This window comes from Castor canadensis, chromosome 6, assembly GCF_047511655.1.
Source record: "Castor canadensis chromosome 6, mCasCan1.hap1v2, whole genome shotgun sequence".
NCBI lineage: Eukaryota > Metazoa > Chordata > Mammalia > Rodentia > Castoridae > Castor > Castor canadensis.
Genome location: NC_133391.1, coordinates 3,329,915 through 3,345,002, shown reverse-complemented (window position 1 = coordinate 3,345,002; position 15,088 = coordinate 3,329,915). Strand labels below are relative to the sequence as shown.

General features: G+C 48.6%; 1 protein-coding gene across 1 annotated transcript; it reads right to left on the bottom strand.

Moving 5' to 3' along the window:
• Positions 1 to 1,032: 1,032 nt before the first annotated feature.
• On the bottom strand, positions 1,033 to 2,589 carry LOC141423961 (sperm motility kinase 2B-like). The gene has a single exon (XM_074075363.1). It carries the CDS (start codon positions 2,587 to 2,589, stop codon positions 1,033 to 1,035), a length of 1,557 nt encoding a protein of 518 aa, XP_073931464.1.
• Between the last annotated feature and the right edge of the window lie 12,499 nt (positions 2,590 to 15,088).

The window sequence follows — 15,088 nt, the reverse complement described above, 5'->3', positions numbered from 1 at the left end:
TTGTACCTGTGGAAGTTACTTCTGTGGGCCAGGCGCTAAGGCATGCCTGTAGTCTCAGGTACTGGGGAGCGGGATCAAGGGAGGTACAGAGTTCAAGTTCAGCCAGGACAAATTTAGCAAGACCCCATCTCAAGCAAGAACCCAGGCATGGTGTTTCACCTGTTGTCTCACTGTGATGAAAGGCACAGCTAGTCCAACAGCAGCCCAAGGAAATCCTGGACCCACTACCTGCAGAATAGCTTAAGCACAAAAGGGCCGTGGGTGTGGCTCCAGTGGCAGAGCGACAACCGAGCAAGGACCAGCCAGGCCTTTAGTTCAAACCCCAGTGTGACAAAAAGAAAAGCAAGGACTGTGGTATTTGTGAAAATAATTTTTGTTCAAGGCTTTGCAGAAGGGTTCTTTGCAAATCATACACTCCTCCTTTTTTCTCGTGTCGGGGTGGGACCAGGGCCTCCCACAAACTCGGCTAGTGCCGAACCACCACACCTGAGGCTGTTGCCTGTTTTCGTGCAGTTACTCTTAGCATATTCACAGAGTTGTGTAACCATCAGCACAGCCTCCGTTTAGAACATCTCACCCATCCTGCACACGAAGGATTTCACACACCCCAACGCCGGGATCTACTCTGTGCTCTCGAGAGGCAGGGAGACGTGTGCAATGGACTCTCGGTGACTTTGACATGAATACACAGGACCTTCTTCACGACTACAGTCACCCCGCTGTGCGACACCTCTCCGACCTGACCCCTCCTGTGGGAAAACTCTGTCCCCTTTGGTCCACAGCTTCCCTCCCCTCCCTGCCACCCTCTCCACCCCAGCCTCAGGTAACCTCTGTCCTACTGCCTAGACTCCACAGAATGGGACCCAGCAGGACTTTGTGCGGTGACAGACGACTGAGTACAGTGACTCCCTCAGCCCACAGCGTGCAGGTATACCTCACCTTTGCATTGCACCCCACAAATGTATACACCTGGGGTTTTCAATGCAAACTGACATTACTAACGGCAGACAGAATAAAATGCAGGAGCCCTGCTCACCCGCCACACTTACTTGACCCTTGGCCCGTCTCTCCAAAAGCATGAAGTTGACTTTTTCTCTTGCTGACCAGCACACAACAACAACAGAGGCCCCTGACGAATTTGGCAAGGCCACGGGCAGCTCTCCTCCACTTCTTCCTGAAGGTCGTGGTCCCTCCATGGTCATCATCTCCCTGAGTGGGCCTGATCGTGCCACTCTGGGGTTGCCCACTGGTGATGGGACTTTCTGCGCCCAGGGTGGGGGGGCGGGGGGGCAGCCCACTGGACACGCTGCCTCGCTCTCCCTTCTGACCATCGCTGGTATCATGCCGGGCATCCTGAATGCCGCAGTGGGAGGCTCTGATGTTTCTGGCCTTCGTGGGTCCCCTGCAGGTGGCTACAGCAGGCCACGAGGCTGGTCTGCGGCCCTTCTGCCTATCGCCACCTTTTTGGTGTTCCGGGGCTACCGATTTGATGACGGAGTGAAGGGCAGTTGCACTGAGTCGCCTCTGGAAGGAGTTGACAGGGTCTGTCAGGGGCAGGCAAGGAGGATCGTCACAGTCCTTGACCTCTTCCTCTTGTCTGCTGGAACTGTCCCCCTGTGGTGTCTGATGCTGGAGGAGGAGGAAGGTAGCCATAATATGATTGTAGGACTTTTTCATTAGAGAGTCCCTGATCTCCTGGGAATGATACCCCAGTCCACGCATCGTTCCCAAGACGTTGCGATAGGATTGGGTGGGGGGTATCTCCTGCCTCTGTTCTTGGTCTGCCTTTAACCAGGGGTGCTGGATGATATCAGCCACAGTGGGCCTCCCTCTGGGGTCGGCAGTCAGGATGTAGTGGGTCAGTTGTTGCACCTCTGCAGACAGGCATGCTGGAAACTGGAACGTCAGATGCCTGATCTGCTGCTCCAGCTCACAGGTGGTGTCTTCGCTAAAGGGGAGCGAGCCCGTCAGGATGTAATATAAAGTCATTCCTAGACTCCACACGTCCACGGGAGGCCCCTCGTAGGCCTTCCCATCAAAAAGTTCAGGCGCCCAGAAAACATCGGTGCCACAAAACATGAGCAATTTTTCCCCGGCTTGGACAATGGCACTGAGGCCAAAGTCACTGAGTTTCACTGAGCCACTGCCATCCACCAAGATGTTCTCTGGCTTGAGGTCGTGATGCACAATGCCCTTGCTGTGACAGTAGCTCAGTGCACAGGTGATCTGATAGAACAATTTGCGAGCCTCCCCCTCCTCCACCTGGCCTTTCTCCAAGACGTAGTCATGGAGGTCTCCCCCAGAGGCAAACTCCATCACCATATACACCGATTTTTTTGATTCGATCACATGAAATAAACGCACAATGTTTGGGTGCTCTATAGACTTCATTATAGCCACCTCCGAGGATATGGAGGTGAAGCTCTGCTCCCCTTTGGAAACAATTTTGATGGCCACCTGGGCTCCTGTAACTCTGTGCTGGGCCAGTTTTACCTCACCAAACCCGCCTTGGCCAAGGGTGTGCAGAATTGTGTAATGCTTGGTGACGATGTTCTCACCAAAAAAGCTGTTCTTCACCTTCCGCTCCATCGCGTGTCCTTCTCGTCACCAGAACTCTTCAGTGGAAACACCAAACAACACCGCATATGAATTAAAAGTGGCTCACTGGGGACGTGTATCACTAGAAACACCTCCCTCAAAAGCCAGAGATCCCTGAACAAAGAACCCAAGAGGTGCTACAAGGTCCTAGGAAAATAAGAACAAATTAAACCCAAAAGCCAAAGGAAAGGATAATGAAGACCAGAGCTGAAATAAAGGAAAGGCAAACTATCCCACCACAGAGAAGTCAATGGTCCCGAGAGCTGAGCTCTGCAAGGATAAACAAATTGACAAATGCTTAGCAAAACTCTGCAGAGAAAGAGAAAACACAGTTAACGACATGATTCACGGGAAAGGTGAGATGACAAGAGAAACCACTGGAGTCAAGACGACCATTAGGGAACATGGTGAAAGCTTAGATTCAGGTCAATTGGAAAATCTTGAAGAAATGGATGTTTTGAGACACACAGGAAAGGACCTACCAAAATGAACCCAACGTTATCCAAAACACCTGCACAATTCAAAAATGAGTGAATGACTTTGAAAGAGTAACACAAACCCCCTACAAAGAAAAGCCCAGGACACCAAATGGATACGCTGCTCAATTCTACCAGTTTGAAAGGAAAGCTAACACGGATCCCAGCCTTTTCCACGAAAAGCAAAGGGATGGGACACATCAGCGCTCCTTACAGAAAGGCAGGACTGTTACCCTGATTTCAAAACCAGACAGCGATAAAAGCACAAAAAGAAAGATGTGGGCAAGTTTCTGTGGCAGACAGAGATGCAGAAACCCTCAACGATGCGGAGAGGAAGGAAAGAAATAAGAGGGAGACAATAAAGAGCAAAGACAGCAAATTACCCGTGTGTGCACCTACCATGATCCAATGCAGAAGAGGCGAAGACTCCACCAGAAAACACGTCAAGTTCAGAAGCGCTTGCGGCCAAGCAGCGGCACACAAAGTCACCAGGAGAGTGAGTAGCCTTTGCGTACGTCAGCAAGAAACCTGGTGCAAAAGAAGTGAGCAGGACAATCCCATTCACAAGCGCCTCAAGAAACACCTAGGATACACTTCGGGAAGGCAGGGGAGGAGCTCTGTCCTGACGAGTACAGAGCATGGAGGAGAGAAATGGGAGAAGACACTAGAAGATGCAAAGACCTCCTGTGTCCACGGACTGACAGACGCTGTTGGCAAAGTGCCATCTTCCCCAAACTGGGATGCAGATTCAATGCAGCCTGCATCAGATCCAATGTCATTCTTCATGGAAGTAGGAACATCTACGCTAAAATTCAAATGAAAGATCCCAAATTACCAAACAATTGTCAGCAAAAAGAGCAATGCCGGACGTACCACAATACCTGACTTTCAACTACACTACAGAGCCATCACGACAAAAGCAGCATGGTACTGACACAAAAGCAGACAGAGACCTGGGAGAGAGAAGAGAAGACCCAGAAGGACGTCCACGAAGCGACGGCCACGAGATTCTTGACAGAGGAGCCGAAGACGTACTTTGGAAGAAAGATGGCCCTTCACACATGGTGCTGGCAAAACTCGACATCCACACTGGGGCCGCAAGCAGGTCCCCATCTCACACCCTGTGCAGAAAGAACTCAAAATGGACCAGAGACCTTAGTTAAGACAGAAACTTGGGAACAGCTGGAGGAAAACGTGGGTCGAAGCTTTGCCATGAATTTCCGAATAGGCATCCAGTGGCAGAGCCCCAGGCGAAGGGGTAAGCACCCAGTACTTACTTGACTGCAGCAGTCCAGGAAATTAGAGTGGGAACTGACTGACAAGTGGAATTCTCCAGCTATGGCACACAGAGGAAACAAACTACAGAATGAACACAGAGCCTAGAGAACGGGAGAAAATCTTGGCCTTCTACTCATCCAAGGGAATTAATATCTAGAATCCTTAAAGACCCCAAAACCGAGACAACAAAAGAGCAAATAACCCAATCAATATAAGAGCAAATCACGAGGGTCATGGTGTGTCACAGCTGTAATCCCAGCTAGTCGGGAGAGGGCATGAGGTGGACCATGGTTAGAGGCCAGCAGGGGTAAACACTGTCTCTATCTCACTGAAACGCTAGGCATTGTTGCATGTGCCTGTAGTTCCAGCTACATTGGAGGCAGATGGAGGATCACAGACTGACACTAGCCTGCCCAAAACAGCAAGACCCTCTCTGAAAAATGACTAAAAGCAGAAAGGGCCGGCGGCACACCTCAACTCTAGAGCGCCTGCCTTGGAAGCACAGGTACTGAGTTCAAACCTCAGCACCAAAATCAAGAAAAGGGCCAAATGCAGGGGACAAATTCTTCTCAATGAAGATGTCCGCATGGCCGTAAGCGCCTAGAAAGAGGTCCACGATCTTTAGCCATCAGGGAGACGCAGCTCAAAGCTGCACTGTGACTCCCTGGTGGCCCAGTGACCATGACTACCAGGAAGAAATCCAAAACCAACACACGCTGGCAAGGAAGCCCACGGCTTCCCAGCTGCAGGAAAGTAAATTAGTGCAGCCCCTGCGGAAATTGGATGGGGCTGAAATAATTAAGAATGGAGCCTTCCATGAATTCCGATATGCCACCTCTCAGTGGATACCAGAAGAATCAAAGTCACCTTAGGACAAAGACCCTGCATACCCAGGCTGATCACTGCACGCTCACAATTGCCAAACTATGGAGTCAGCCTAGGTGCCCATCAGTGGATGGATGGCTCAGAAGCTGTCACCTGCAACCACAGTGGAGGTTTACTCAGCTATACAGAAGAACAAAATGATGTCTACACTTGAAGGATAGACCTGGACATGAGGTTTAGTGAAACAAGCAAGTCCCCCAAAGACAAACGTTGCCTGTTTTATTCCTGTGGAGTCTAGGTGGACAACGCAGGACAAGAAGGTACAATGGGAATTTTAATGAGTTGGGGATGGGACAGGGTAATAGTGGGTGAACTTGATTCAAGTGCATTCTAAGCATGTAGGGAAACAGAATATGAAATACCTTATCCAGCACACATAAAATATGTGAAATAACAATGAAAAATAGGAAAATGAAAGGAAATAAAAGTATGAATGACTAAGAAAAATCAAGTGTGAGAAAAAGAAAAAATGGGGAGACATAAAGAAAAAATGAAAAAGCGAGCAAGAATAAACACAAACGACATATAAATAAACAAGAATAAACTCAAAACACCAAACCCTAAACCCCTTACCGGACGACGTGAAGTAACTAGCGGCTCACGGTGCGCAGTAGGTCACAAACTGTCAGGATGGAGTCTCTCACAACGCTCGAGTCCAGCAGGTCACACCCAACGAGCTCCCTGCAGTAAAAGGACAAAAGCCAGCCCACTCGGGCCCTTAAATACATGCTGCTCTATGACATCACAAAGGCCCTGTGAGGAGCAGTACGGAGTGGGCCAATCATGGCAGGCTGTCACCCACAATGGTTTGCCTCAAGGAACTTTTCAAATTTATAACAATCATTGCGTGGAGAGTTTGAGCCCTCCCCTGTGACGTGGCACCTTGTTTTGTGTCCTCTCAGGATGGGTGGGTGGAAGGGTTGAACCCAGCCCCTCAAGCTCCTCTCTAAAGGCACACACACTGTCCATGTGTCAGGAGCCTCAAGCCTAATCTCTTCCCAAGGCTCTGCCTCTGAACACTTGCATTGGGGTTCAAAAGAATCTGCTAACATTTATGATGCATATTAAACTTTCTGTTATAGCCATGTGGATCTAATTTCATATTTTCCTCCACTTTCTATTCATAGAACAGTTTGGGGGCTGTTGTCCCCTGGCAGGACACACTTTGTAACCAGGGGCAGTAGCCATGTACCTGCTAGGTGGCAGCTTGTGCTGCAGAGGCACCAAAAGAGAGAGGGGACACTGGTCAGTGCAGCCCTGAGATCAAACAGTCTGAGCACAGGTCCAGAATCAACTCCACCCGAGCTTCTTGTCCTCCCGAGTCATGGCTCGTGTGTCAGTGGTGAGGCTGGCGGCGATGATCTGGTAAGGTGAAAGCTGGCGTCTCTCTAAGATCATGGGCTGATGATTAGGCTAAGCTCACGTCCTCTGTGGGCACAGCAATCCCCTCACTGGAGGCAAGATGACCCCATAAACCGTGTCCCGCAGGTCAGGGAAAACATGACAGGCAGGAAGTAGACACAAAAGACTGGTGGCGAACCCCTCATTGTACGCTGCCTCCTTCTGATGGGCCTGGATGGACCCGGCCTGACCATGACCAGGCCACACCTCAGGTCCTCCCACGCTAAGCCTTGGACCAGGGCCCAAGGTTGTCCCTGCCTCATCCTCTCCAGGCTTTGTGGAATTTCTCCATGTCTTTCAGCACAGTGTAAATGCCCTTATTTGTCCTGGGAACCACACTCATCTCCTTCTAATGTCAACCTCCAACGTCCCTGTCACCACCATCCTGGCTAGGACGAGTAAACAGACTCCACAGGCAGCAGGAAAGGCTTCTCCACGTCCTGGGTGGGCACTGGGATGGAAGGGTCCACAGCGTCTGGCAGCTTCTGCCCTGACTTCACACTTAGTTCAGGGTCACGTTGCTCAAGGGCACAGAGAGCAGAGCCCGTGATGACCGGGGTCTCCTCGGTGGGCAGCTCCATGATCTCCAGTTCCAACTCGACCACTGCAGAGTCCTGGCGGTCATCAGCCTAGTTCACGTACGCCACCGTGTGCCGCAGCTCAGTCTGTGTGGACAGTACAGTGCTCTCAAGCCATCACTGGCTGTCACCACGAGGATCAGCTGGGCAGTGATCAGATCCTAACGTCATCTGAGTGGCCCAGGCAGGCTGTGTGGGCACAGTGGTGGGCAGCAGAGCTGTACTCCATGTGGGCTGTGTTCATGGTGACCCCCTCCCCAGGACATTGTCAAACTCCTCACACTTTTTCACCTTACACCCACCTCTCACACCAAGATTGCAATTTTCAAATCAATTTCTCGCTAATCTGAGTCCCTGCACCAACCTGGAAGTAGCCTTCAACGATCCCACCAAATACATGCAAAACTCGGACCTCCAACTTCGCGAAAACTGGAATAGTGCAGTGTGACATTGAAGTGGGCCTCAGCCCTGGTGTCTCATCCTCCTCCATGGATGCCGGGATGGAGCCCCAGCTCCCAGGTGTCCATGGCTGTCTTCTTCTAGAAAAGTCTGAGTTCTATATTTTTCATGCAAGAGATTCCTCTCCTCCTGCTTCAAAGCTGTCCTATGTGTGCACTTGAACTTCCGGAGGAAAACGTGCATTTCCCCGGGCCCAGCAATCTGGAAGGAAGAAAGAGGCAATGTCCCCACAGTTCTCTAGCAGGATGGTGACGGGCACACTACCGCATATCCACCTAGAGGGGACATCCACAGACGCAATTTCATCTCTACCCCTTCATCCTTTTGTTCCTGCTGCTGATCGGTAGTTTTGCAGGGCTCAGTGTAGAAACCAGAGTCCCTATCACTGAGTGACACCCTGGTCCCCAGACCCACAATTTTAACCCAATCCTGAGGTGTCATTCTCAATTGTGACTCAGTCTTCCATGACCATCAACTCCAAAAAGGACTGAACCCCTAAGGTCAGTCTCTGAAGTATTGTTTTGGTACCCTTGATCCATCTTGTCAAAGGTTTGGGACCCTTGGACCTTCACAGTGACTGGTGTGCATCTCTGGGACCTATAGTGTCAGGATCCTTAACCCCAACAGCACTAGTGTTATTGGTCTTGGCCCCTGAGTCAGGAATCTTAGCCCTTTATATTGGCTGGAATTAGTTTCTGGCATAGGACCTTGGAACTCACCACTTCTAGTCATCAACCAGAATTCAGCTTTTGGCTGTTGGTTGCTGTAACCTTGGCCCTGGAAAGCAGCTTCAGGGACCATCAGCTCTAGAGCAACCAGAGTCACAGCTCTTGGGCCTATGGTGTTGGACCCTTGGCACTTGAGCGTGATGAGTGTTTCAGTTCTCTGGCCTATTGTTTTGGGCCCTTGGCCCTTAACTGCAGCTGGCATTACAACTCTCAGACCTAGGGTGTCCAGACCATCAGGCCCCTGACAGTGACTTATGCTACAGTTCTTGCCATAAGGTGGCTGCAAACTTGTAACCTCGGCCACTGGAGTGGTAGTTCAAGGCCAGCTAGGGCAAAGTTAGCAACCCCATCTCAATTAAGAAGCCAGGTGTGTGGCCCAAAAGACCAAAAATTGTATGTTCTCCCTCATATGTGGACATTAGATCAAGGGCAAACACAACAAGGGGATTGGACTTTGAGCACATGATAAAAGTGAGAGCACACAAGGCGGGGGTGAAGATAGGCAAGACACCTAAAAAATTAGCTAGCATTTGTTGCCCTTATCGCAGAGAAACTAAAGCAGATACCTTAAAAGCAACTGAGGCCAATAGGAAAAGGGGACCAGGAACTAGAGAAAAGGTGAGATCAAAAAGAACTAACCTAGAAGGTAACACACACGCACAGGAAATTAATGTGAGTCAATGCCCTGTACAGCTATCCTTATCTCAACCAGCAAAAACCCTTGTTCCTTCCTATTATTGCTTATACTCTCTCTACAATAAAATTAGAAATAAGGGCAAAATAGTTTCTGCTGGGTATTGGGGGGGGAGAGGGAGGGGGCGGAGTGGGTGGTAAGGGAGGGGGTGGGGGCAGGGGGGAGAAATGACCCAAGCCTTGTATGCACATATGAATAATAAAAGAAAAAAAAACAAACAAAGTGTAATCAAAAGCCTGGCCACTGCCAGGTGCAGGAGGCTCATGCCTGTAATCCTAGCTACTTGGGAGGCTGAGATCAGGAGAATCGCAGTTCAAAGCCAGCCTGGGCAAATAGTTCACAAGACCTCCATCTCCAGAACAAAATTGACTGGAGGCGTGGTTCAAGTGGTAGAGCACCTGCTTTGCAAGTGTGAAGCCCTGCCAGTCCCACCAAATAAAAGACTGAACACTTGTAAGTCAAAAAAAAAAAAAAGAAGCCAGGTGTGTTGTGTTGTTGGACCCGTAATCCAGGCAGGAGCTGAACATAGGAGGATGGTTGTCTGAGCCTAGCCCAGGCAATAACCCGACCCTATATAAAGTAAAAGTGGGCTGTGGCGTGCAACTGCTGCCAGCAGCATGCTGTACCACTGGCAGGTGTTCTGGTTTTTTCTTCATTTTGTTCTGGAGCCTAGGAAGAACACCCCAAGTGCTAAAAATCAACACACAGAGCTATAGCCTTCCTGAGCTGGGGGCTTCCCAGACTGTGGAAAAAAGGCGCAACTGCTAACTGCCAACCACCTATCCACCAACCTGAGGATCCGTGGGCTACCAGATGAGTTGCAGCTTTGAGTTCAGAGGGTTACCCCACTGCCCTGTTCAGCTGCAGGCACCTGACGGTTCCCCACCGCTTATTAAGGTTTTGGCCCAATAACCCGAGGGAAATCTCCTGTCATGCCTGGTGTGGGAGCTGCACTGTGACTCGTGGTTCAGCTTGTGCTTCTGTATACAAGGGAAGACAGTGTGGACACAGGCTAGGCAAGCCCACCCCCAGCTTGTGGGAAATAATAACTCATTCGACCACTTCCGAGAAAGAGGTGAGTCTGACTACCCCACCCCCACGAGAAGAGCTTTTGGGCAAACAGCCTAAGCTAAAGCTCTTAAATTTGCCCTGCAGAAGAAAGGGAAAACTGCTCATCCCCCCAAGCCACCTCCAAGAAGCCTCCTAGGTAAGCAAGCTGAAACCGACAGCACCCTCTCAGAGGAGCCTTTAGCTGAGATACCTCAGAGGAGCACCTGAAAACTGCCCAGTGGAGGCGATGCAACTTGCCATTTAGTCTAGCATACCTTTCCTAATCAGGGCAGGGATAGAGAGAGACCCCTTGTCTAAACGGACTCAGACTAGCACGGTCTGGGCAGTGCCAGGCAGAGGAACCACCTGAGACCCACCTGCGCACTAAAAGCTGAGGGCCAGTGATTGGAAGGGAAGGTCCAGTGTACTCACTGACCATAGAAGAAACCCCTTCCTCTCCATCACAAGGGCTAAAAAGTTTCAATTTTTCTGTCCTTCTTTTATTTCAAATTTTCTCTCTTTACTTTTCCAGTTCTTCCCCCCACTTTTCCTCTTCCTTCTCTTCTTTCTGCTCCTCCTCTTTCTCCACATCCCCTATCTGTGGTTTACAAACCACTCAAGTAGTGATTCACTTTACTACTTACTTTATGACTCCCATCCTTCCTATCCTTCTGCAACCCCTGACAATAACATCTTCCTCCACAGCAATGGAACTGCACAATGAATAAGACACATCAGGATCTCATTCACCTGCATCCTCCACACCTCACACCTCCTCTCCCCATACTCCTTCTTCCTAATCTCTCTTCCCACTCCCCTTACTTTCCTACCTAAGGTTAAATCTCTAACCAAACAACTGTGATTTTCCCAACACCCATCTGTTTACAGATAATGCTACCAAATGTTTTTTATTTCATGTAAATATCTGGATTAGTATTGAATTTGTGAACTTGCTATTGCTAAGTTGTAACCCCAGTTCGATGGACAGAAATGATTCAAAACCGAAACAATAACCACTCCTGTCAGAACACAGAAAGTAATTCAAGGGAAAGACTTCAGATCAATAAAATCCCCAACCAACTAGTTGACAACAGTTGAGCAAATCTCAAAACAGAAACAAGGGAAATAGGAAAAGGCAAAGGAATATGACTCCTCAAAATGTCAACAACTGTGCAACAAACGATCCAATGGATAGTGAAGGGGCTAAAACCTCAGTCTCTGAGCTCAAAAGAATGATGGTAAGGATGATTCTGGATGTTAAAGAAGTCATGTTAAAAAATAATGAAATCCAATAGAATATGAATAAGTAGCGAGAGGACACAGAAACAACTAAAGAAACCCAAAGAGGATACAAACAAACATCTGAATGAAATCAAAAAAGATACCAAAAAGAGATAAATGCAAAAGAAAGACAATACAAGATATGAAGGGAGAATTTAAAACAGATATAGATAGTCTCAAAAGATAAGAAGATAAGATAAAACCCTTGGAAATGAAAAGCTTCTTAAGTCAAATAAAAACTACAGTTGAAAGCCACCCCAGCAGCCTGAAACAAGTGGAAGGGAGAATTTCCGAACTTGTAGACAAAGTGGACATACTGCAAAAAACAGATGAACACAGAGAGAAAATAATGAAGAATTCTGAGATGAGCCTATAAGAACTCTGCATCTCCATTGAAAGACCAAATCTATGAGTCATGGGTATTGAAGAAGGAGAAGAGGTGCAAGCCAAAAGGCATAGGAAACATGTTCAACAAAATAACAGCAGAAAATGTCCCAAATCTGAGAAAGAGCTACCCTTTCAGGTAGAGGAGGCTTCTAGTACACAAAACATATAGGACAAACATAGAACCTCTCATGGCATATAAACACAGAGAACAAGGAATGAATATCACAGGCAGTAAAGGAGAAACGTCAAATCACTTGTAACTGTTAACCTGCCAGCAGGTATCTCAACAGAAACCTTAAAAGCAAGAAGGGCATTGAATGAAGCATTCAGTCATTGAAAGAAAACAACTTCAAACCTAGAATGCTTTACCCTGCAGAGCTGGCATTCATAATTGGAGGGGAAATAAAAACCTCCATGATAAACAGAAACTAAAGCAATAGATGACCACTAAACCAGCACTCTAGAAAGCACCAAAAGGAATCTTACACACAGATGATAAAGATAAACACACACGAAAGGATGGGAATAATGAAATCTCAGGAGATGAGCAGATAAGCAATTGTGAAGTAGCAAAGAATACACACACACATACACATACACACATACCCACAGTGACCCACACATACACACACCCACATACACACACACACACACACACACACACTTAAAGCATCAGACTGTCAGAATTACCATACAGCTCTTCAATATTAACACTGAATGTTAATGGGCTCAACTCCCCCACCAATACACATAGATTGGCAAGCTGGATTAATAAGGAAGATCTGAAAATTTGTTGTTCGCAAGAAACCTCTCTCACCAACACAAACATTGAAGTAGTGTAAAACAGTAGAAAAAAAAAAATTCTGAGCATGTGGCTCCTGAAAACAGATAGGAGTAACTATACTTTTTTTTTCTTTTTGTTTTGAGGTACTGGGGTTTGAACTCAGAGCCTTCACCTTGAGCCACTCCACCAGCCCTTTTTTGGTGATGGTTTTTTTCCGACAGAGGGTCTGTGAACTATTTACCTGGGCTGGCTTCACGCTGTGATCTTTCTGATCTTTGCCTCCTGAGTAGCTGGGATTACAGCTGTGAGCACCAGTACCAAGCTAGGAGTAATTATACTTATATCTGATTTAAAAAGACTTCAAAAGTAAATTTGTCAGAAGGGACAAAGAAGGTTACTTCATACTAATAAGAGGAAGAATCCTCAAGAAGAAATAACCACTGATAGTTTTATGTGCCCAATGTTGGCACACCCAACTCCAGTGTGTGAACACTATTGGCTTCAAAGCACAGATAGACCCCAGCTCATCCATGCTGGTAGACTTCAAAAATAATTCAAATTCTAAAGCGTCTGGAAAAGAAACATTTAACAGAATCAAGAGACAGCCAACACAATGGGAGACAATAACTATAGTACAGACCTCAAGATGTTTTTTAAATGTGCAAATCACTCAAGAAATAAGAAAGCAAAGAAGTGAAGAGTCACTTTTCAAATGAAGAGGCTCAAAAAGGCGCAGCCTGCTTCTCTTGTCCACCACCTTGCAGTTTTCTCAGTCTGAGTCCCCATCTGCATAAGTGGAGCCTCCACCAGAAACAGCCTCCCCTTTCCTCAGCTGCTGGCCACGCCCCTCACCCTTCCAGCCTTGCCCTTTGGGGATTTTGCTTTGGCTCCTGTTGGATCATGGACCACATCACACACAAACACACTGGCCCTCTACTCACCTCAGCTGACTGCAATTGCCTCAGTCACCCTGTCACCTTGGGAGACACATGCTCTGGTCTTTGGGGACACCATCAGAGGAGGGCTGACCTAGGTTGCAAGCCCTCTGCATGACCTGGTTAAGACAAGAGTCCACTGGGGCCTCAGATTCTCCCTGTGACTGGGTCTGACATGCCCCTCTCAGGCATGCTAAGTTAGGAGAGCCACCTTAGGTGGGACGTTGGCCCTGGCACCTGGCCTAAGTCACAGAGAAGCTGTGGCTGTTAGTGCTGAACCTGGAATCTGGGTCCCCAGTGTGACTGGGTTTGGTGGGCCACCTCAGTGGGAAGGAAGAAGGGTGAGCAGCTACGGGAAGCATTGTAGGAAAGAGGAGACACAGCTGTCCTTGGGGACACTGCGCAGCTGTGCTTCCACCCCCCGCCCCTCGCTTTGCCCAGAGTCTTGTCCCACGCCTCACCCAACCACAACCTTTCCTGCTACCTTGGCAGGACATCGTCACTGGGCAGACTGGGCCTGCACGCGTCACTCGGCTAGTGTGCCTTGGGACGGTAGGGCTAGTCTTACTAGTTCTCATGGCAAAGCGGCAGAAGTGACATCACGTGCCTGGTTCAACCGTGATGAGGACCATTCCTCCTCCTCAGAAATGGAAGAGGACGGGAGAGCGGTCACAGGGAAGAACCCCACGACAAACAGCCTGTGATCCTTTCCCAGGTGGGGCGGAGACGTCTGCCTGCATTCAGCTCACCTGGCTGTGCACGGGTGCTCGGGGCAGTCGGCGTGGTGCACGTGCCCTCGGAAATGGAGTCGTGCGCAGAATTTGGAGCCCTCCGCACATCCTCCCCGGGGGTGACGGCAGTCCCTGAGCTTCAGGCTCCTCCTGCACACATAGGATGTCACAGCAGGCACCACCAACCTTGACGTCAGGATCCACTCAGCCCAGGCTACTCCCACTATGCTCTTAACAGGCAGGCAGATGTGTGAAATGAACTCCCGGTGACTTTGAAATAATGGGAGATGCAGCAGACTCTTTTAGGTGACAGATAGATGGACTAGTATGATTTAATCATCCCACAGCCTGTCGATATAGCTGTCCTTTGTATCGTTCTCCATAAATGTGTACAGTTATGAGGAGCCATTGCAAGCAATATTAATAAATGTAGACAAATTAAAATGCATAACAGCAGCTGGCTGTCCTACCTAATTGACTCAGTGTTTGTGCCTCTCATTGGAACCACTGGTTCTTTGTCAGGGGATTTTTGTGGTCAGCAGTCATCAGTGAAGTCACCGTCTGAAGTCGGTTATCCCAGTGGTGACAGTCTTCCATCTTGTGGGGAGGCCAGGGTCCTGCCATATGATATTCCTAAGCACAAGGCTTGGTGATTGGGGTTGTCCGCTGGTGAGGAATTTTCTGAACAGTTTCCCAGAGAGGATGGATGGCTGTCTCCCTTCAAGGTGGAGGCTGTTTTCTGAGTGAGAGATGGCACATTAGGCAGGAAGTTTTCAGAAGAGGTCCCCTCACTGAAACTACTTACGTCTTCTTCTAGCCACCG

What these genes read in the sequence shown, in the direction of transcription:
- LOC141423961 (XM_074075363.1), bottom strand. Translation starts at nt 2,589, where the DNA reads ATGGAGCGGAAGGTGAAGAACAGCTTTTTTGGTGAGAACATCGTCACC.